Source organism: Salvelinus sp. IW2-2015, linkage group LG7, assembly GCF_002910315.2.
Source record: "Salvelinus sp. IW2-2015 linkage group LG7, ASM291031v2, whole genome shotgun sequence".
In the NCBI taxonomy this organism is placed as follows: Eukaryota; Metazoa; Chordata; class Actinopteri; order Salmoniformes; family Salmonidae; genus Salvelinus; species Salvelinus sp. IW2-2015.
In genome coordinates this window covers 17,115,320-17,137,023 of record NC_036847.1, presented here as the reverse complement: position 1 = coordinate 17,137,023, position 21,704 = coordinate 17,115,320, and the positions used below count along the sequence as shown (strand labels likewise).

Below are 21,704 nucleotides of genomic sequence, written 5' to 3'. Positions count from 1 at the left end.
TTGTTTGAATCCCTGATTGCCCCTTTAAAACATGCAATACTCAATTTATTACACCTGATTTGAATGCAGTACCAGTAGTGTTGTAGATGTTTCTGTTAATTTTAAATGGTGTTGTTTCTTGCTCTAGTGTGTGCAGTCAGCTTCCTCTTTCTCATGGTGTGATCAGTTGATTTGTGTGTTTGGGTATGGTCAGCTACTCTGTGTATTTGCCAGTCAGAATGTGACTGGGTGTGTAAATGGTCAGTATTGGTCATATTGGTTATGAACCCTGTGTGTGTGTGTGTGTGTGCGCGTGCTTGTGTGTGTTTGTATAGATGGTGTGGAGGAACGCTAGCAGCGAGCCCCTGTATGGAGCGCTGAGCGACGCGGACGCTTACGTGTTCACCTGCATCAACTCGACGGCAGAGCGTGAGGAGCTAGAAGACGAGACCCGTCGTCTGTGTGATGTCCGGCTCTTCATGTCTGTCCTGAGGCTGGTGGCCCGGGAGGGTGACCGCGTGGAGAAGCTCACCAACACCCAGATCAGCCTGCTGATTGGCAAAGGTCTACATCACCTCTCAGGGGCATGCAGCAAGCAGCACAAAGCAATGCTAGTAGGACCAGAGGATTTCCCTAAGTAGTCATAGGTTAAGTAGTATATATTTTCTCTCCACAACCTAGTCCACACAGCCATGAGAGAATAACAATTATGAAATCTATGTTTGACGGCCAATCTTCGATGTATGAACTAATGAAAATCCCTTTTCTGGTCTACGAGTGCTGTGAGTGTGGGTCGTCGAGAGAAATTATTTACTACGTTAGCCACGAATGCTTTGGGAAACRCACCTAGGCCTGTTAGATCTTGGGTAGAGGTAGCATAACGTTTGTGTAAAACATCTTTGAACTAGCATTTTGAAAATGGCACCTAACAAACATAGATGTGAATTGGCATAATTGGTTATTAGCTCATAGTCACTGAATCACCAAATGCACTGTATCCTGCTAGTTTCCAACACCAGACCTTGTGTTCACTCCTGTTCATGTCTCTCAGGTCTGCACGAATTTGACTCCCAGAAAAACCATGAGGTGAACGAGTTCCGGGCCAAGATGCGGTCCTTCTGTGAAGAGAAGGCRCAGGACCGCCAGCGGTTGCCATGGTACCAGTGGATGGAGTACAGCTTCTCGTGTGATCTAGAGCCATGTGTTTCCCTGGCAGAGCCCGGGGGCATCAAGACAAAAGGCACTAAGAAGATCTTTGTCAATGTCAAGTTTGAGGCCAGCGATGTAAGTGCCTTGTTCCTCTGGTCTTTTTTACTCTTATTCTTAATGTTTGTCCTAGTAAATCAATCAGTTACTTGTTGTGAATTTGGGAAGGGACATGGGATATTGTGATTGGATTGGGATGTGAATATTCACCTTCTGTCAGCAATGATATCTTTGACTGGAAAATTCTGAATTTCTACCAATGCATAGACCAAGTTGAGATCTGAAGGATGACTTTAGGTWAAAAAAACGTACACACTTTGGAAATTCCCTTCCCCTCCCACACACCACAAACACCACTCACTGTCACTTTACAAGTCTTCAAAACAACAGTTCGGAATCACTATGAATGTAGAAAGAAAAAAGAAACAGTTGAAACAGAAAATCATTAAGATGTGACATTTTTGCACAAAAACGGCCATAGTGACGATGGAAAGAACACCATTTGACGTTATAGCTACTACATGATATACTTACCAAGCCTACTGTCTAATGTATTATTTTATAGAGTAGCCTTCATACAAAACGTAACTACAAAATGTACTGTAAAAAAGCACTCATAAAGGACTTAACTAAAAGCTTTCTTTTCAAGCTTTCTTTTTTTAAATCAAGCTACTGCCTTTTCAAACTGCCTATCATCTGAAGCTATGGAAGACCATCGTTCAAGAATTACCAGATCAATATTTTTTCAAGTGACGTTGAGATTCTGATTGTAATGAAAACCGTTATATAAAATGAATCTATTATTTTCTGTAGGAAAGCTTTATGCTTCAGCAGGAGCCCCAGGACCTGCCGGTGATCTTAATGCGGAGTGCCCTAAAGAAGAAGGCCACTGTGTTTCGCTCAGTGCGACAGGAGAAGCCAGAGGACTACACTTTACAGGTCAATGGGAGGTGGGAATTCATATACGGGAAATACCCCCTGTGCCAGTTCAAAGTGAGTAAACACAATAATACAAGCTTACTTCACTGCGAGTTTACCCATTTTCTCCATTGATGTTAACTATTTTTCAATATGTTGTGCCTGGTATGTTTAGTCTGAGTTGGTCTGTATTTGTTTCTTATTTTGTCTGCATGTTGCCTCTGTCTGCTCTGTGAATGTGATCTATTTTGTCTGTATATGCTAGGTATGTAATGAGAGCCTTTGGCTCTCTGGTCTCTAGTGGAATGACTCAATGTTTCGGTGGCAGGAGACTCCGTTGTTGGTTTTGAAACTCCTGCTACCTTCAGACCAATGATGACTCATATCTCTAGCAGCCCTCAGAAGGGAACTGCATTGCACATAATTCAGCTGCATTATTAAGCTTCAGTAAATAACAGCCTCCAGTTCTTGAACATGAGTACACCAGTGAATATCTGGACAGAGTAGGGTGGAGTCACTCCTAGACGCTGGTCTTGCATTTTACCCACTAATTGAATTAGGGTTGGGGGAGGGGAAGCTGATCCTAGATCTGTACCTAGGGGAAACTTCACCCCGGAGCAATCTGGACCCCGGGAAATATGTGTGGGTGATCTGTGTGGTTGACATCCAACCCTTCTTCTTCCTCTCTTCCCTTCTTCCTTTCTCTACTCCTTCCTCAGTACATCTTCTCCTGTTTGAGAGGGGGTCAAACCCCCCACCTGACCATGGTTCATCAATCCACCGTTGTCAAATACCAGGAGGAGCAGGGCTGCCTGGGCAGCCAGGTATCCAAGAGTCGCTCCTTGTCCAAGCCCCCCCCTCTACCCGTGAAGAAGGTGAGTGGTCAGTCACTTGGGACCACAGTCATTTTTTATTAACAGAATGTCAACCTTTTTTTGTACCTCTTACAGTTGTTCCTCAACCAGTATTATGGACTTTGACATGCCCAAAACATGCTGGGGGGGGTCTGCCTGAAATCATTTACTTTTTACACTTTAATGTGTATGAACTTTGCTGATTTGAACTCACTGAGTTTTCTTGTTGTTAATGGTTTTTACTGTCTGCATTAGTTGTATGATCTTCAGTGTAGCTTTGAAATGGTAGCACCTATCTCTCCCAATTATCACACACAATGCTGCTAAATGACAATACATTTGTGTGTGTAGTTTTGTTTTGGTTCAAACTCTACTTCCCATAATTGATACCAACATAGAAAGGATGAACCATGTTGGCCTTGTATCAGCTTCAGCTTTTGGAAGCTTTAGTTCCTCTTCTCTTTCTTTATCATGTTTTGTTGTTGAAGGTAAAACAAATTCACATTTTGGGCCTTGCATGTCACACTGACATTAATAATTCGCACAAGGCAGGAAACAATTTCAATGTTAATCAAAGCAAATTTCCTATTTTTTTCTTACTATCAGCAGAACACGTCGTCTTTGTGGTCCATTGAGGAGCCTTTCCACATTCACTTGCTACAAGGCTACCGAGTCAACGCAGATGAAGGAATGAAGGTTGGTGTGGTTTCATGTGGGCTTTCGCGCTCTGACTGTTGCTCAATGAAGTGCAGCTTCGAGTTGTTTACCAATATCTCACTTTAGGGTGTACGAAGGAGAGGTGAAATGTAAACGATGGGGTCATATGACCCTTACCGCACATTTCCCATAATTCATCAGAGGCAGTTGGTTAAAACTCTACAAAACAGGAAGTGGGGAGGGCCTATCTGGCTTTCACGTTGCACTCTGGTGCCTAGATTCTTAGAAAAGGACAGGCTTTGCGCTCTCGCTCGCCACTTTAACTTTTTTGTTGTTGATAGGAGAGATGGTTGTCGTTACTATTGCAGATAGGGCATGTTGACGGCTCTGACCTATCTTGAAATTTGTTGAGTTTCTCCGCCCTCTAATTACTCTACATAGAATTGTGATACTGTACTGTTGATATTGCATTGAATAACTGGGCAATATTATGTAGAAATGGACTATGCTGCAAATTATTTGATTTACATGTCATATTTTCATTATAGAAAGGTTGTTTAACTTGGATCCTGTGAATTGGATGTAAAAGAACAACCAAGAAAAACACATGGGGAATTGGCTTAATGTTTTGTCTGTGTGTGTTTGATTCAGCTTTTTTCTTACTGTTACTGTTTAGATTGGTTGTTGTGTAAGTGCACTTCCGGCCTCTTACCTCAGAGCCGAGCATGACTCACAGTAAATTATTTGTCCTGTCACATTGTTGGCAGGCAGAAATTTGCCAAGATACCCTAGGGGGAAATATCCACTCATATAGTGTGCGTCCCAAATTGCACCATATTCCCTATCTAGTACACTACTTTTGACCAGAACTCAATGGGACCTGGTCAAATTTAGTGCCCTATGTAGAGAATAGGTTGTCATTTGGGTCATACGCACACAGTACTTTTCTAATCTGGCTACAACCCAGCCTGGTTTGAATATATCCAAGGTAGGCAGTACACTGAGCCTTGAGGAATTGACTGCTTGATATTGAATTAATCACATTGGAAAAATAGACTCCACTGTTCATTCATGATTTTTCATTTACTGTAGACATTTATTGTTCTTATGAAGGCAGTATGCATTGCTTATGAAAGAACCGATTCAGACACCTTACCATACCTTACCAAAAGCAATTTAATTTGCTTTGTGGAAAAWAAAAAAAAACAGATCAGTTAACACAAGGATGTCCAACTCAGTCTCTCATGTGGGTTCTTATTATTTGTGTGTGTGTGTACGTGCGTGTGCATGCGTTTATGCACGTGTTTGTGTCTCCCAGCTGGTCGTCCAGGCAGGTCTGTTCCACGGCAGTGAGCTGCTGTGTAAGGTAGTGACCAGCGGTGAGGTTAACGTGTGCTCCGAGCCCCTGTGGGACCAGAAGCTGGTGTTTGACATCAGCGTGAGCGACCTGCCTCGTATGAGCCGCCTGTGCTTTGCTCTCTACGCTGTCATCGAGAAGGCCAAGAAGCCCCGCTCCACCAAGAAGAAGAACAAGAAAGCTGTAAGTCTGCAGCTGTAAGAGCTGTTACACCTTGATCACACCGATAGCGTCATTGCGCAAAATAGTACGCAGCATCATCTGGATATGTGTGCAACAAAAGTTAAACATTCACCTTCTTTTACAATTTCTGTCAAAAAGCCGTCTACGCATACAGTTTGACGCATATGTTCGATAAATCCAACGTATGCACCACACAGAACGCACTGCAACTGCCTTTGCAACGCAATGCTGCAAGGCAAATGCAGCGTTCCATTGGAAATGAATATGCTTCTGGTGTGCCAAAATGCAATGATTCTGTCGATGTGATKGAGGTGTAAGAGCTCAAGAAAGCAGAGTTTAAAAATATCTATTTTGAATTAATTTGACAAGTTTTATTGACAGAGAGAGAGTTAAAAAAGAGAGTTAAAAATGTAGATGAGAAACAGTAAGTGGCAGAACGGGGGTTTCGTACCACTGCAGCCAGGGGTATATGTGGTCTGGGGGAGGCAGCACTTTAAGTAGAGGTTTGTTTCAGCACTGTAGCTGTTAAAGTGATGGTCTAGAGCTTTTGTATAATTTCAGTCCCCGAAAATGTCTATTTTGTAAGTGCGTAACCCTTTACTCTAGTACCTGTATACGTGTTGAAAATTGCAGGATTTGGGCACTGATAAGTACCTAAATTGGAACCCAGTGGCTGTACACTAACATACTATAAATGACGTCAGAGCTCTGTGCTTCACATCGCTTTATGGGTTTTGACTGACAGACGTTCTGTTCTTGAGCACCGCATGCGACAAGAAGTTGCCCCCATCCCTTCTGCAACTTTTGCACATTTTTGTTCTCTGAGTGAGGGAAATGCCATAAATTAGGGGACTCTATGTATTTTGAAAGATGAGACTCTGATAATTATAATAAATATCGCTATGATGTCATACATGCAAGCCAAACACCCATGAGTCTGAATGTGCACTTCAATTTTCCATATCATAAAATTCATGTCATGTACAGTGTCAATGTTTATGATCACTATGTTTGATGTACAGTTACAAGATGACATGGCGTCAAACCCTGAGTTGTTCTGAACAGAATGAGCCTATGTTTGTCTATTTGCCATGGAACACGCACCTGAATGCACGCATATAAACTCCTTACTATGCTCGCTGAAATTAGGATCTGTTTCTCTGAATTGCGCTGTGGAAGACTAAGACTGTAAGATCATATTTTATACAGTGCCTTCAGAAAGTATTCAAACCCCTTTACTTTTTCCACATTTTGTTGTGTTACAGCCTGAATTAAACATTTCTTAAATTTAGATTTTGTGTCACTGGCCTACACACAATACCCCATAATGTCAAAGTGGAATTTTTACAAATGAATTCAAAATGAAAAGCATTGAGTCAAAAAGTATTCAACACCTTTGTTATGGCAAGCCTAAATATGTTCAGGAGTAAAAATGTGTTTAACAAGTCACATAATAAGTTGCATGGACTCATGCTGTGTGCAAGAATAGTGTTTAACATGATTTTTTAATCACTACCTCATCTCTGTACCCCACACATACAATGATCTCTAAGGTCCCTCAGCCGAGCAGTGAATTTCAAACGACAAAGACCAGGGAGGTTTTCCAATGCTCGCAAAGAAGGGCACCTATTGGTAGATGGGTAAAAAAATAATTGACATTGCATATCCCTTTCAGCATTGTGAAGTTATGAATTACAATTTGGATGGTTTATTAATGCACTCAGTCATTACAAAGATAACGGCGTCCTTCCCTACTCAGTTGCCGGAGAGGAAGGAAACCGRTCAAGGATTTTACCATGAGGTCAATGGTGACTTTAAAACAGTTACATAGTTTAATGGCTGTGATATCAGAAAACTGAGGATGGATCAACAACATTGTAGTTACTCTACAATACTAACTTAAATGACAAAGTGAAAAGAATGAAGCCTGTGCAGAATACAAATATTCCAAAACATCCATCTTGTTTGCACTAAMGCACTAAAGTAAAACTGCAAAAAATGTGGCAAATTAATTTTATGTCCTGAATACAAAGCCTTATGTTTGGGGCAAATCCAACACATAACTGAGTACCACTCTTCATATTTTCAAGCATGGTGGTGGCTGCATCATGTTTTGATGGCAGTCTAACAATGAGCAACAACCAATTTGTTGATTTTTAAAATAATAACGGGCAAATGTTGTACAATCCAGGTGTGCAAAGCTCTTAGTCTTACCCATAAAGACTCACAGCTGTAATCGCTGCCAAAGGTGATACTAACATCTATTGACCTGGGGTGTGAATACTTATGTAAATTACATATTTCTGTATTTCTTTTTCAATACATTTGCAAACATTTCTAAAAACATGTTTTCACTTTGTCATTATGGGGTATTGTGTGTAGATGGGTGAGATTCTTTTTTTTCCCAATCCATTTTGAATTCAGGCTGTAACACAACAAAATATGGAATAAGTCAAGGGGTATGAATACTTTCTGAAGGCACTGTAATTTAGCTAGTCATGTTGGCAGTAGAGCAAGCTTTGAAATGATGCCCACCTGAACCAGATTGCGATTTATAATGGACTGTTTATGGATTGTGTAAACAACAACAGCAATTGTGTGAGTGCGGGGATGCAGGGTTGTGTTCAAAACAATTACAAGTGTGCTTGCTCTAGTTCCTCAACGGCACATCTAGGAGAGCTAAAAAATCACCTTATAGTTGAAGACTCTTCTTTGAGTTGTAAGTGCATTGAAATTACTTAGGAACTATGTACACTTTGGAGAGGTGTGTGTGTGTGTGTGTGTGGTCACTTAGAGACACCAGTTAGTCCTCTCATTCAAACCCTTTTATTTTTTTTGTCTTATGTAGACCTACATCAAATTTTCCAGGAATATTCGTATCATGTTACTGAATGTATCCAGAGTATTTTCAGATTTTGTTATCAACAAATGCAGCGAAAAGTACAGTAAATGTAAAAATCACATAAAATCATCAGTGTAATGTTTGGATTCAGTCTTGTGTCAGGTTAACTGTTGTGTTCTTAACTTTGGTCTAATAATTTRCCCATAACCTCCAAAATGTTCCCTTTTAATTCCTACCATGCTTATGCATATGCTTTTCATATTTCTTCTGTAAGAAACATTTCGATTTAGCCCTATCCATACAGGCCAATTCCCACGAGTGTTAAGGGTTAAGATCCCGGACTGCATCTTTAAGAAAACTGACTGAGAATTCAGTATAATGGGGGGGTAGGGGGACACGACACAGTTTTAGTTGAAGAACATATGTCACTACGTGAAATCCCTATCTGAATTCGGAATAAATGTTGGCACGTAAAACTGCTTTACAGTGAGCTCCAAAAGTATTGGGACAGTGACACATCTTTTGTTGTTTTGGCTCTATACTCTAGCACTTTGGATTTGAAATGATACAATGAGTAAAAGTTTGAGGCATAAATATTATACTCCCCAAAAAATGCTAACCTCCCCTGTTATTGTAATGGTGAGAGGTTAGCATGTCTTGGGGTATGCTATTTGTACAGGGTGCCTGCTATTGTAGCTACAACCATGTTGCTATTTCAACGTGCTCTGACACACTTTGTGTTTCTGTGGTTGCATGGGTGTCTGTGTGGGTGAGTGTCAGTGTGTGAATTTGTTTGCCTGAACAAAACATGTTTCTTTTTGTGTGTGTGTGTGTAGGAGGGGGTGTATGTTTTGCTGTTGTCGGATTGTGCAAGCGTTTTATTCGCTTCTACTCTTATCTGCTACACTATCACTCCAAGGAAGGAAGAGTAGAGCGTCAATTTCAAGGAAGTTTCTAAGCCAACCCACAGATATTTGTTGTATTTACCTCTTCTCTTAAGTACTTCCACTTTCATTGCAAAGACAACTTCCTTAAAGTGGAACTGACAGTGTGTTAACTACTTTACAGATATGAAACAATAATATCAGTACAYAAATATCAAACTTTATAAGGGGTTTTAAAACTAGATTATACTTGACTGAAAATTCCATCACGTACAGTAAGGCATTGTTGGCAGAATAGATGGATGCAGTTCAATGCATGGTTAATATAATTCACCAATACATTTCTTGGTAGTCCAAAATATATTGTTATCAGGTTGTAAATCACAGCTTGTCTGGTACATTGTTTGCTGCCTCCACCCATTCGGGATGCACTGTTTCAGTTTCAATAACTCAATATTTTGGACAAAAACGGACGAATGTAACTAAGGCTGGGAATATCAATATAATCAAACTAGCAAGGTCAATGATCACAAGTCAGTCAGCGTGCTAATAGGCTAGCGTATCTATTTATGTAGCAAGCTAAAAACACGAAGCCTAACGTAAGCTAGCTAGCTAGCTGCTGGAAGGATGTAATGTAATTGGGTGAGTGGGTGACCGACTTTTACCCCTTATCTTGTTTTTCATTGGTTACACAGCCAGAGATGCAGGTGTCATTTGGTTAGCTAGRAAGAAATGCAATTTCAGAATGTGGGGAGGACATGTCCTCAGTGAAAGTTGCGCCCCTGCTCATTTGTGTCTGGAAGTTAGACAGAGCTTGGGTGCTTACTGCAGTTTTGAGGTCAGAACGCTCTCAGATCAACCCTACTCCTAGGCCAGAGCATCCACTGAACGCGCAGAGAGCGAAACACACTGAATTTACAAAACTGTTTGTAATTTACTGTTTGTAAATTTACAATCTGAAAACTCTTTGAATTTATGAACGACACGGAGCTCACTCTGACACACTGGAGGCAATTTACGAACGCACACTTAGTTGTCGATCAAATGGGCGGGCATGCAAGTTCCCATTCAGTTGTCAAAATGTGGGTTGGGACAAGCATGCATTGGCAGGCAAGCTGCAGAAGGACGAGCAGGCTACTATTCCCCATTGTTTATCAGTGCAATTTTGACGGCCAACTAGCTTAAAAAGTTTGAGAGCGTTTAACTAATATTCCCTCATTAGATTTCAGCTCATATAGCTCTGGCTAGCATGTAGTTGTTCATCTTGTTGTTGATGTGGGGACTGTAAAGTTCCCAAATGTAAGATGACTCCCATGGTATTTACAGTTACACTAAGTTGACTCTTCCTTTAAACAGCTTGGAAAATTCCAGAAAATTATGTCATGGCTTTAGAAGCTTCTGATAGGCTAATTAACATCATGAGTCAGTTGGAGGTGTACCTGTGGATGTATTTCAAGGCCTACCTTCAAACTCAGTGCCTCTTTGCTTGACATCATGGGAAAATCAAAATAAATCAACCAAGACCTCAGAATTTTTTGTTGTTGACCTCTACAAGTCTGGTTTATCCTTGGGAGCAATTTCCAAATGCCTGAAGGTACCACGTTCATCTGTACAAACAATAGTATGCAAGTATAAACACCATGGACCCACGCAGCCGTCATACCGCTCAGGAAGGAGACGCGTTCTGTCTCCTACAGATGAACGTACTTTGGTGCGAAAAGTGCAAATCAATCCCAGAACAACAGCAAAGGACCTTGTGAAGATGCTGGAGGAAACGGGTACAAAGTATCTATATCCACAGTACAGCAAGTCCTATATCGACATAACCTGAAAGGCCGCTCAGCAAGGAAGAAGCCACTGCTCCAAAACCGCCATAAAAAAGCCAGACTACGGTTTGCAACTGCACATGGGGACAAAGATCGTACTTTTTGGAGAAATGTCCTCTGGTCTGATGAAACAAAAATAAAACTGTTTGGCCACAATGACCATCGTTATGTTTGGAGGAAAAAGGGGGAGGCTTGCAAGCCGAAGAACACCATCCTAACTGTGAAGCACAGGGGTGGCAGCATCATGTTGTGGGGGTGCTTTGCTGCAGGAGGGACTGGTGCACTTCACAAAATAGATGGCATCATGAGGATGGACAATTATGTGGATATATTGAAGCTACATCTCAAGACATCAGTCAGGAAGTTAAAGCTTGGTCGCAAAGGAGCCTTCCAAACGGACAATGACCCCAAGCATACTTCCAAAGTTGTGGCAAAATGGTTTAAGGACAAAATTTGTGGGAAGAACTGAAAAAGCGTGTGCGAGCAAGGAGGCCTACAAACCTGACTCAGTTACACCAACTCTGTCAGGAGGAATGGGCCAAAATTCACCCAACTTATTGTGGGAAGCTTGTGGAAGGCTACGCAAAACGTTTGACCCAAGTTAAACAATTTAAAAGGCAAAGCTACCAAATACTAATTGAGTGTATGCAAACTTCTGACTCACTGGGAATGTGATGAAAGAAATAAAAGCTGAAATAAATKATTCTCTCTACTATTATTCTGACATTTCACATTCTCAAAAATAAYGTGGTGATTCTAACTGGCCTAAAACAGGACATTTTTACTAGGACTAAATGTCAGGAATTGTGAAAAACTGAGTTTAAATGTATTTGGCTAAGGTGTATGTAAACTTCCAACTTCACCTGTACGTATTTGTGAGTCGTTTCAGGAAACAAGGTGTATGTCGCGCGTCACTACTTCACAGGAGCGTATTTTGGCAGAAATGCCTTCTGGAACATGTGACCTTTCATGTGCCTTAATAACAAACGTGTATGCCATCTGTAAATACAAATAAAATTGTTAAATTATGAGCCTAGTTGGTTTAGCCACGGAAAACTAAGCAACCTCCCTGCTAGCCATGATTGGCTGAGATAATGAGTTGGCTGGACATGCCGACAGATGAGTTCGGATTGGACTGCCATGTAGCACACTTGGATTGGATATGAGCTGGTCAGTATGTGTAGGTAATCCTTTATAACGCAGCTTTTTTGAAAGATATCACATAGTAGAACTGCATAAGTGTTGCTCTCCACTTTCTGGAGGATCGAGTTATGAAATCAGTGGAATTAGAGTATGATAGCTAAGGAGATTAGCTAAGGAAATTCTGCCGTTTGATTGCAAATATGCAGACGGAGTTGAAAAGYGAATACACAGAAGGCTGTTGTATAAAACACCTGTCTCCGTATTACATTTTCAATCTAAGGGCAACCATGGCATCCGTGACACAGAGGGAGAAGCGTCCATCCATGTAAGAGAGTCTAGCTAGCTACATTTTCAGATATTACACATTTCTAATTTTGTCAGAAAGTCATTTATTTCAAGTTAAAGTGTACTGATGCTAACGTTGCGTGTGATCTGTGTAGTAATATTATTCGTATCTCAGAGCCATTTGCATTGCTAGTTATAGCCTAATGTTAGCTAGCTAATTTTGATCCTGGTTGGTTGGTTGGTTAGCTACCTGCAGATTCATGCAGGGTAGTAATGTTATAAATTGGGATTATGGTTAATTGTTTATCTAGCTAGCTGTCTAAACAAAAGACTCCACTATGCAAGTAACTATTTCACTGCGACAACTGTCGATAGACAGTAAATTCGCTCTGGCTATCTATTCCGATTTCAGAGCACTCTCGTCTGAGTGTGCCAGAGCGCAGAATAACTGATGAATTTACGAACGCTCAACACCCATTGAATATGGCCGGTGTCAGTAAACTTAGGCAAAAAAACGTAATGAAATTGTTGCCATTCAGCACAGTTGCAGTCACCAACGATCTGGATAACATAAAAACAGCCTGCTAGGGCGAGTAAAATGGTCAGTGAGCTGTTCTCTCATTTGTGACTGGAAGTAGTTAGCAAGCTAGCCAACGTTAGCCAGTTAGCTTGGGTGCTTGACTGCTGCTGTTAGTTCAGAATGCTCGGATTAAACCTACTTTTAGGCCAGAGCGTCCGGTGTGCGCTCTGAACGCTCCGAGAGTGAAACGCTCTGAATTTACTGAAGTCCAATCTTTCTAGTAGGCTTTCCAGTAGCTACCAAAACATTCAAGGGCCATTTTCTCAAAAGTAATGTTACAAGTTCATCAACTTTCAAAGCAGAATTACTTTCCCATTGTTCCTCAGCTGTAGTGTATGATATACCAGTTTCTACTTTTATCCGATGTAAAAAAAAAACATATCAAATTTTGCGACATAAGACTGAATCGAGTCAGTTGGTCACATTTGCAGAAATCCATTCAGGTGTATTTTGTGGCATATGGCGAATGCGTGCTAATGATGTAAAGTCGTGCTGAACTTGCTTACTGCCTGTAAACACACTGTCCAGTTGAAAGTGAATGATGGCAGGCTTATTGGCATATTTGCATAAAGACCTACTGTAGCTCTGATTGGCTATGGRGTAGACTCCGGTCCTGGGCCAGGCAGATGTTTTTATTTACTGCAGTTTCTATTAATAGTCCAAATGCACGGCCGGGTTCGCACTCTATATTGCTGTATTATTTTCACAAATGCCTTACTTTACGTCATTCTCAAACATTCTATGAATTGATGAAAACGTGAAAATGACCATGTCTAAGTGCTCGCTTGTCAGAAAATGTTTTTAAAAAGTGTCATTCTTCCTAGGGGTATATATGAACAGATTTTAGTCAAATGTAATGTTGCTAAAAGGCTGTCAGTTCCACTTTAAATGGCTATTACTACTGTGTTTCACATTACATTTAGAGCTGTGGAAACTTTAAATGGAGGTGTATGTTACGTTCACCAGCAAGAAAACCAAAAATGTCGCTCAAACAGAAGGGGGAACTAACAAAGAGTCACTGATCAACAACTAAAACGAAAACAGGTGGGATTTTAGGAGGGATTCTGAAAGACACTCATGGGGGCAAGGTGTATAACTGAAAGTTGACTAGCGAGAACAACTGGAACCTAAAAGACACCCACCATGAGTGCCCACTAAATTTGCCCAAGAAGAGGCAAACAATTAGACAAACCCACATCAGCCCCCCGAGTGGCACAGTGCTACCTGTGCCACTAGAGATTCTGTGTTCGAGTCCAGCCTCTGTCGCAGCCGGCCGCGACCGGGAGACCCATGGGGCGGCGCACAATTGGCCCAGCGTCGTCCGGGTTAGGGGAGGGTTTGGCCAGCAGGGATGTCCTTGTTCCATCGCGCACTAGCGACTCCTGTGGCGTGCCGGGAGCAGTGCACGCTGTCACGGTCGTCAGGTGTACGGTGATTCCTCTGACACATTGGTGCGGCTGGCTTCCGGGTTAAGCAGGCATTGTGTCAAGAAGCAGTGCAGCTTGGTTGGGTTGTGTTTTGGAGGACGCACGGCTCTCGACCTTCGCCTCTCCCAAGTCCGTATGGGAGTTGCAGCGATGAGACAAGACTGTAACTACCAATTGGATACCACAAAATTGGGGAGAAAAAAACACACTCAACAAGCAAACCAAAAAGGTGGAGCAAAATTAAATCAGGGAAATCAGACAAAGGAATGTTTTTCTAGAAATCAAATAGGGAGCGCCAACTGTGGAGTGTTGACCCTCCACATCTCTCAAGACAACTGGAGCACTGGGCCAACCACTCTGAAATAGCACCTGGGCCAGCACAGGTGAAACACCTTCCCAATAACAAGACGGCAACCAGCACAGGTGTAACACATACTGACCAACGAGGTGACACCAATCGGTGTCCATATGTGCTAATGAGCTATACACGCTAAAGTCCAACCTCAAAACATAAATGGAAAAACCAAAGCATGTAACAATGTATATCTGCTTAGAAACATTACCCAAATGTTTGTTCACTTATCTTTTTATCCTTCTGACCCCATTGCCAGTTTATTTGAAAATGTACCTACTAAGCAGTTTGCATGTGTCATATGGCTATTATAAGGACATACAGAAAAAAGTCATGTCTGTGTTCTGTGTAGTTTTTTTTGTTTCGATCAAGTCAAGGATATCTCTTATGTTCCCCTTTTCTGCGAAATGCCATAATGGTTTCACTTCTAGACATGAACACACAGTTAGCAACACCACCTCTTTGAATCCCCATGCCATTGGTTACTATGGACTTGTTTTCCATTGCTTTCAGGAAGTGGAGCGTGTATGTAGTTGTGTATAATAGTACAGTACACTGAGGCCTGGGCCCAATTTCCCCTTTTCACCGTGGCRCTTGTCACAGTCCTGGGTGTATTCATTAGTGCACACCGTAGAAATAACCTTTTGCAATGGAAAATGTTTTGCTACAAAAACAAGGCTACTCCCTCCCCGTTTTGCCCTGTTTGCTTCCTAGTGAATACGCCCTGGTTTAAAAGAGGCAAGGTGCGAGAAGAGGCCACATGTGTGCTGTGGGGAGCTCGGCCTCAGCGACTCCACTTCTGCTTTCTGGGCCACTTCTCCCTTCCGTCACCCAGAGGAGAAGTCCTCTCAGCAGGCCAGACAGCGGGCCTGCATCCCATATYGCACCCTATTCCCTGTATAATGCATACTTTTGACCAGGGTCCATAGGGCCATGGTCAAAAGTGGTGCACTGTGCCATTTGGAACACAAAACAGGAAGCGAGAAGTTATTTTGGCTAGCCATGGCCACTCGCATCGGCTTATTTTAATTTAGCTTGTTTTTTTTAACAAGTTCGCAGCTGAGCGATGCACTATATTGGTTTTCCCGCCTTAGTTTGAGAAGTGCTTTCCCCTGACCATTTACCATAAGTAATTTACAAGTCATTCTCATTAAACCTTGTGCCAGGAAGGGAGATTTGGACATTTATCATTCATTACAATCATTCAATACTTACAATACAATGAGATACAATACAATGAGATACAATACAATGACAACTCAATGAACCTTTATTTTATAACTCTAATATCAAGTGTTTAACAGTTTCTGAGGTTAATTGAAATCCTTGTAATGGCCAATTAGATATTGTGGCTTGTATTGTTTTATGTATACTGTATATTGAAATGCATTTCAAGCAATTTAATGTAACCATAGAGGCCTACAACACAAATGGCGTGTGAGACATAATGATATCAGTTATTATACGAACGAAGACCTGTTTGTTAACCACAGTGGAAACTCTTTCGCAAAGTGACTGTGCTTTTTGGTGGTGCAAGAATAAGTCAGTTGTTCATTGCACCATTGCCATTCTCAGTCATTCATTTCAAGACTGGAGGCTCCATTTAATCAATCTGGAAGTTTCCAGTTTATGGCAACACATCATTCCTCCCATGCAGCTAGGTATCCAGTTTGAATTGAATATCAAGTTGTATTTATTTTGATTTCACAACGTGTGTTATTGATTGAAAGAATCCAAACTTCAACTTAGTGACACTGTGGACCACATACTGATTTTGATTGAATGAAGCCCAAGATGTACTCACACACATTTGGTTTCTTCTAAACAGATGTAAACGAAAACAGGTTAGAAAGTTTGAATTTGTAAATAGTGTGCTAATGACTATCAACCTTGGTCGTGTTCAGTAGGGCACACCGTAGCAAAACGTTTCACGACGAGAAAAACAATATTGTTCTTATTGGACTAGTTATGGTAGTACCTCCCGTTCCACTTTTTTTTCTCCTTTACTGAACATGACCATGGTGTTTCTCCCATAGAATTAGAATGGACCTTCCCATTCAAGTCATGATGCTATAATGGATGGACTGGGGCRATTTTGAGGGTCCCGATTGGAGCAAAGCTAGGTTGAAGATATCCAGGTTAGGACAATGTCCAACATCGTTCACATGCAGAAGCGTTCAAAAATAAACAGATTCATGGGACCAGCGCTATTGCTAACTAGCATCGCTGGTGCCTTAGTTTTAGAATTCTTCCGCTTGAATGCAAAGAGTTATGGGATATTAGAATCCTCTTGTCTTAACTTTTGTTATCCTCAACCTAGGCGCAAAGCAGAAAGTAAAAGCATGGAAGTTCGGCTATCAATTTGTGCTATATTAACAGTCACCTCATTCTATGGTTTCTCCCACCAGGACTGTCCACTAGCCTGGGTAAACACCATGGTGTTTGACTATAAGGATCAGCTGAAGACTGGGGAGTTCCTTCTCTCCACCTGGCCTTCAGTCCCTGGTACAGTAGAAGACCACACACACACACACACTCTCTCTCTCTCTCTCTCTCTCTCTCTCTCTCTCTCTCGATACAATTTTAATCATTGTACTATTTACCTACAGTTGTTTAAAATGTCATTAAATTGCTGCAAATAAATGGGTAGTAATAATAAATGTAAAAAGCAGCAAAAACATTTTTAAAATTTGAATTACAACAAATTTTGAACTTGTTTTTGTATATATCTGGGATAAGGAGTGACATTTAAATACTGCAAAAAAAAAAAAAAAATTGAACAACTTTTTTTGCGTGTTAAAAAAATGTAGTTACTGCTATACTAAAAAAGGATTGAGGCTGGTCTAAATCTGTTTGACTTTTGTTCACAGTACACAACTAAGACAACCTACAATAATAATACTAGATATGATCCCTCTGTTTTTGAGAATGGTTACATTTCTCCAGCCCCATCCCACAGTGGTGGGGAGGACGCTGTATTATTTCTACTGCTMATTGCAGCTTTAACACATTGATTTAGCTAATAGCTGAATATGTTTATTTCGGTTTAATTTGGCCTCACAGATGATAAAGGCGACCTCTTGAATCCAATGGGCACAGTGGAGAAAAATCCCAACGTTGATAGTGCAGCAGGACTCCTCATTCGCTTCCCCAATATCCGACCTCACCCTCTCTACTACCCCCATTTCGACAAGGTACACCTTATATTGCACACACGTTTCAATAGTTGACATTGTACATTTGTAACCAACCTCGTACATTTGTAACCATTACACTTGTAACCATCTTGTACTGTACGTGTAAAAAAAAAAAAAAAAGATATAGATTTTATGAAGTTAGACATTAGAAATTGTATTTTTAGAGCTATATTAAGATATCTACACATTTGTATGCTCCTATTTTCAGTTGAGGGACCTAGAAAAAAATGGAGGGAAGGTTATAGCCACCAAGGTGGAGGTAAGGGACTCTATTGTTTGTTTGAAATGTATTAGATTACATTAAAGTAATCCTTTGAAAACCACATTCAACTTTTAAAACGCATAAACCATMTATTATTTGTATTACCTTATTGTATGTTTGAACTTTGAATTCATTATCAATACCATTACGTATCAATTATGTTCCTCACAATTACCAGTGTTTTTTCCAATTACATTTACATCAAAGTATAGATTCATTGCTAAGAAATTACCATTCTAGTACCTACAGATCTACAGTATGTTCACTCAACCCCTTCCCTGTTGTCTTTGTATTGTGCTGCCCAGCATATGAAGCTAAAGGAAATAGTAGACAATAAGAACTACACAGAGTTCTTTGAGGACGAGAAAGAGCTTCTGTGGAAGCTACGCGGTGTGGTGCGGGAGCGCTACCCAGAGAGTCTGTCCAAACTTCTCCTCATCACAAAATGGAATAAGCACGAGGATGTAGCACAGGTAGGACACTTTCCTCTCGCAAAGACAACTGAGGTGTGAGTTAATGCAATGCAAGTGAAATTATCTTGACTTAAAAGGTAACTTCCAAATAGACACCAACATAAAGTGTCTAAATAGGTCGTTGGGCCAACACGAGCCAGAACAGCATCACTGCACCTTGGCATAGATTATACAACTCTTGCAGGAATGCGACACCATTCTTCCACCATTTATTGATGGTGGTGGAAAATGTTGTCTCAGGTGCCGCTCGAGAATCTCCCATATGTGCTCAATTGATTTGAGAACTAGTGACTGAGACGGCCATGGCATATTGTTTACATTGTTTTCATGCTCATCAAACCATTCAGTGACCACTCGTGCCCTGTGGTTTGGGGCATTGTCATCCTATTGGGGCATAGCCATGGTAACCAAAATAAAGGCCTGCCCAGCATTCTTTTTACATGACCCTAAGCATGAAGGGATGTTAATTACTTCATTAACTCAAGAACCACACCCGTGTGGAAGAACCTGCTTTCAATATACTTTGTATCCCTCATCTACTAAACTGTTTCCATTATTTTGGCAGTTACCAGTATGTTGTAACTTTTCTTAAAACATTTCTGTGAGAGGAACTTTGGTTGAACCAGAGATTTAGTTACCTTGCGATACATATGCAGTGCATTAGTTCATTGTGCATCTGTTTTTGCAATTATTAAATATGTCATTCTTTTCCATTATCATGTTCAAATTGATTCATGCTTTCAGTATGCATTAGCAATGCTCATGTATGCTGAAAATGAATTTAAAGTTCCAGTAGGTTCAATGTCAAAAAACCTGACCTGTGCCATTGTGTCCAGATGGTGGCGTTTCTGCAGAAATGGCCGGACCTCCCTGCTCTCCATGCCCTGGAGCTGCTGGACTACAGTTTCCCTGACCCAATGGTCCGCTCCTTCACCATCAGATGCCTAAGGAAGCTGAGGTATTGTAACCTTAGGGGTAGTTTCCCAGACACAGATTAAAGATGCACTATGCAGAAATCACTCCGCCATTTCCTGGTTTAAAAAACATGTGAATAGATCGCCTAATTTCAGTTTATGTGACAAAACAAGCATAGTGTAGAGAATCTAAACCGCTGTGAAATATATTTTCCATAACCAAAAATATTGTATTTTCATCTGTTTGAAACTGGTGTACAAATCCAAAAGTAAAAGACATAAAAACTAAACGTAAGAAGTATAGAAATACCACACACAGAACAGATCTACCGCTTCTTACATTTGCTTTTAATGAGAATGACAGATCTATAACATACATTTTTATGTGAATTTGGTTGGGACCCCAAAAAGTTACATATTGCCGCTTTAAGCCTAGTCCTTGACTAAAAAGCATGTTCAATGGAGAATTCTCATTGAAAGTGCTTTTTATTCCAGGACTAAGCTCAATCCATGTCTGGGAGACCAGCCCTAGGTGACTAGAGAGCTATCCTTTGGCGTTTGCCATGGCCTCTTTTCTGCTTTCCATTTTGATAGGTACTCAAACTCCAGAAAAATAGTGACATGATTATGTAGGGATGTATAGGTTTTTTTCTCCTGAAATACAAACAAGTGGTACAAATCAAAGATCAAAACAAGTGGTACCACTTTAACAATGGTGAGAAATCAATGTTAAGAATTGGTTTTTAGAAGTGTCAACAAGTTCCAACCATACTGGATGCCCGTCAATGATTTGGTTGCTCAAAGACTATATACAGCTGGCAAAAAATAATTGTTTTTACAACATTGTGAAAATGTTGCTGTAAATGACTCTGTTTAATCTCCCTCCCAACAGAGATGAGGAGCTGCTCCAGTACTTGCTGCAGTTGGTTCAGGTTCTGAAGTATGAGTCTTACCTGGACTGTGACCTTGCTACTTTCCTGCTAGAGAGAGCCCTCTCCAACAAGAGGATAGGTCACTTCCTCTTCTGGCATCTCAGGTGAGAGAGAGTGTGAGAGTGTGAGAGAGTGAGAGAGAGAGAGAGAGAGAGAGTGAGAGAGAGAGAGAGAGAGAGTGAGAGTGAGAGAGAGATCCTAAAAACAGGACAGATCAATGTAAAATGGACAGTATGCAATGTAATCAGGCTACTCACAACTGCTGTCTATGAGTTAAATCCTGTGGGCTAATTGTTATGATCAGTGGTTTCAAGTTTGTATCTGTCAATTTTTGACGAGCTGATCATAGCGAAAAAGAAAACACTTCTGCATTTCCCGCTGTGTAAACACATTGCAAATAGGCTCAGGAGAAAGCCTCCTGATAAAGTTGGGTAGCTGATATTCAGAGCTTAAATAGCCAAATTGATTAGTTACAGGAAGTGTCAACCCATTTTAATTTCATGTCACTAAGACACATGATGCCCAACTTCCATGAACACGTCTCCAACGCCACTAGCATTAAAGACCCTCCCTCGTCTGACATTCGGCAAATCAGATCATAACTCCGTACTCCTGCTTCCTGTTTACATGCAGAAACTTAAACAGGAAGTACCCGTGAATCACTCTGTTGAGAAATGGTCACCAGAATCACAGATTATGCTACAGGACTGCTTTGCTAGCGCTGATTGGAATTTGTTTAGATACTCCGCCGTTAACATTGACGAGCTAACCACCTCCGTCACTGGCTTCATTAGAAAATGCATCGGCGACGTTGTACCCACGGTGAGGGTTCGCTGCTTCCCCAATCAAAAGCCCTGGATTAGCACTGAGGTTGGCGCTAAACTAAAAGACAGGGCTACCGCACACAGAGCTATAGTAGACAACCATGAGGCTACGGCCGAGGACAGGAACAAGTACGATAAGTCCCACAATGACCTCCACAGAGTCATCTAACGAGCAAAGGACATTATAGGAGTAAGTTGGAATCATATTACACAGGCTTCGGCACCTGCGAATGTGACAGGGGCTACAGTTCATTACGGTTTACAAAAGAACCCAACCGTGATCTGCCCAACAATGCTTCTCTACTAGACGAACTCAATGCATTTATACATGATAACAACAACATCGTGCCAGGTGGGAGTGTCGTCACAGACCCAGAGGATTGGGTGATCTCGCTCTCCGAGGCCGATGTGAAAAAGGTCTTTAATCATGTCAAGGCCGTGGGGCCCGACTGTATAGCAAGCAGGGTGCGTTCTCAGAGCATGCGCAGAATAGCTGGCAGGCATATTCACAGTAGTTTTCAACCTCTTATTGTCCCAGTCTGTAATCTCCACATGTTTTAAGATGACCACCATCATTCCTGTCCCCAAGAACATGCCATATTGACTACA

General features: G+C 41.2%; 1 protein-coding gene across 3 annotated transcripts in view; it reads left to right on the top strand.

Annotated features, from left to right (window-relative positions):
- The window catches only part of pik3cd (phosphatidylinositol-4,5-bisphosphate 3-kinase, catalytic subunit delta), a 48,512-nt gene that overhangs the window by 2,907 nt on the left and 23,901 nt on the right, over positions 1 to 21,704 (top strand). For 2 of the 3 annotated variants that reach the window (XM_023991182.2, XM_023991181.2), the window contains exons 3-14: positions 315 to 543; positions 1,031 to 1,263; positions 1,999 to 2,178; positions 2,823 to 2,978; positions 3,564 to 3,653; positions 4,933 to 5,154; positions 16,902 to 16,998; positions 17,557 to 17,687; positions 17,899 to 17,949; positions 18,258 to 18,425; positions 19,262 to 19,383; positions 20,232 to 20,375. In XM_023991182.2, the coding sequence (XP_023846950.1) occupies positions 315 to 543; positions 1,031 to 1,263; positions 1,999 to 2,178; positions 2,823 to 2,978; positions 3,564 to 3,653; positions 4,933 to 5,154; positions 16,902 to 16,998; positions 17,557 to 17,687; positions 17,899 to 17,949; positions 18,258 to 18,425; positions 19,262 to 19,383; positions 20,232 to 20,375 (1,823 nt within the window). The remainder of the gene's footprint in view (positions 1 to 314; positions 544 to 1,030; positions 1,264 to 1,998; positions 2,179 to 2,822; positions 2,979 to 3,563; positions 3,654 to 4,932; positions 5,155 to 16,901; positions 16,999 to 17,556; positions 17,688 to 17,898; positions 17,950 to 18,257; positions 18,426 to 19,261; positions 19,384 to 20,231; positions 20,376 to 21,704) is intronic. The other variant, XM_023991183.2, reaches the window with a different exon arrangement.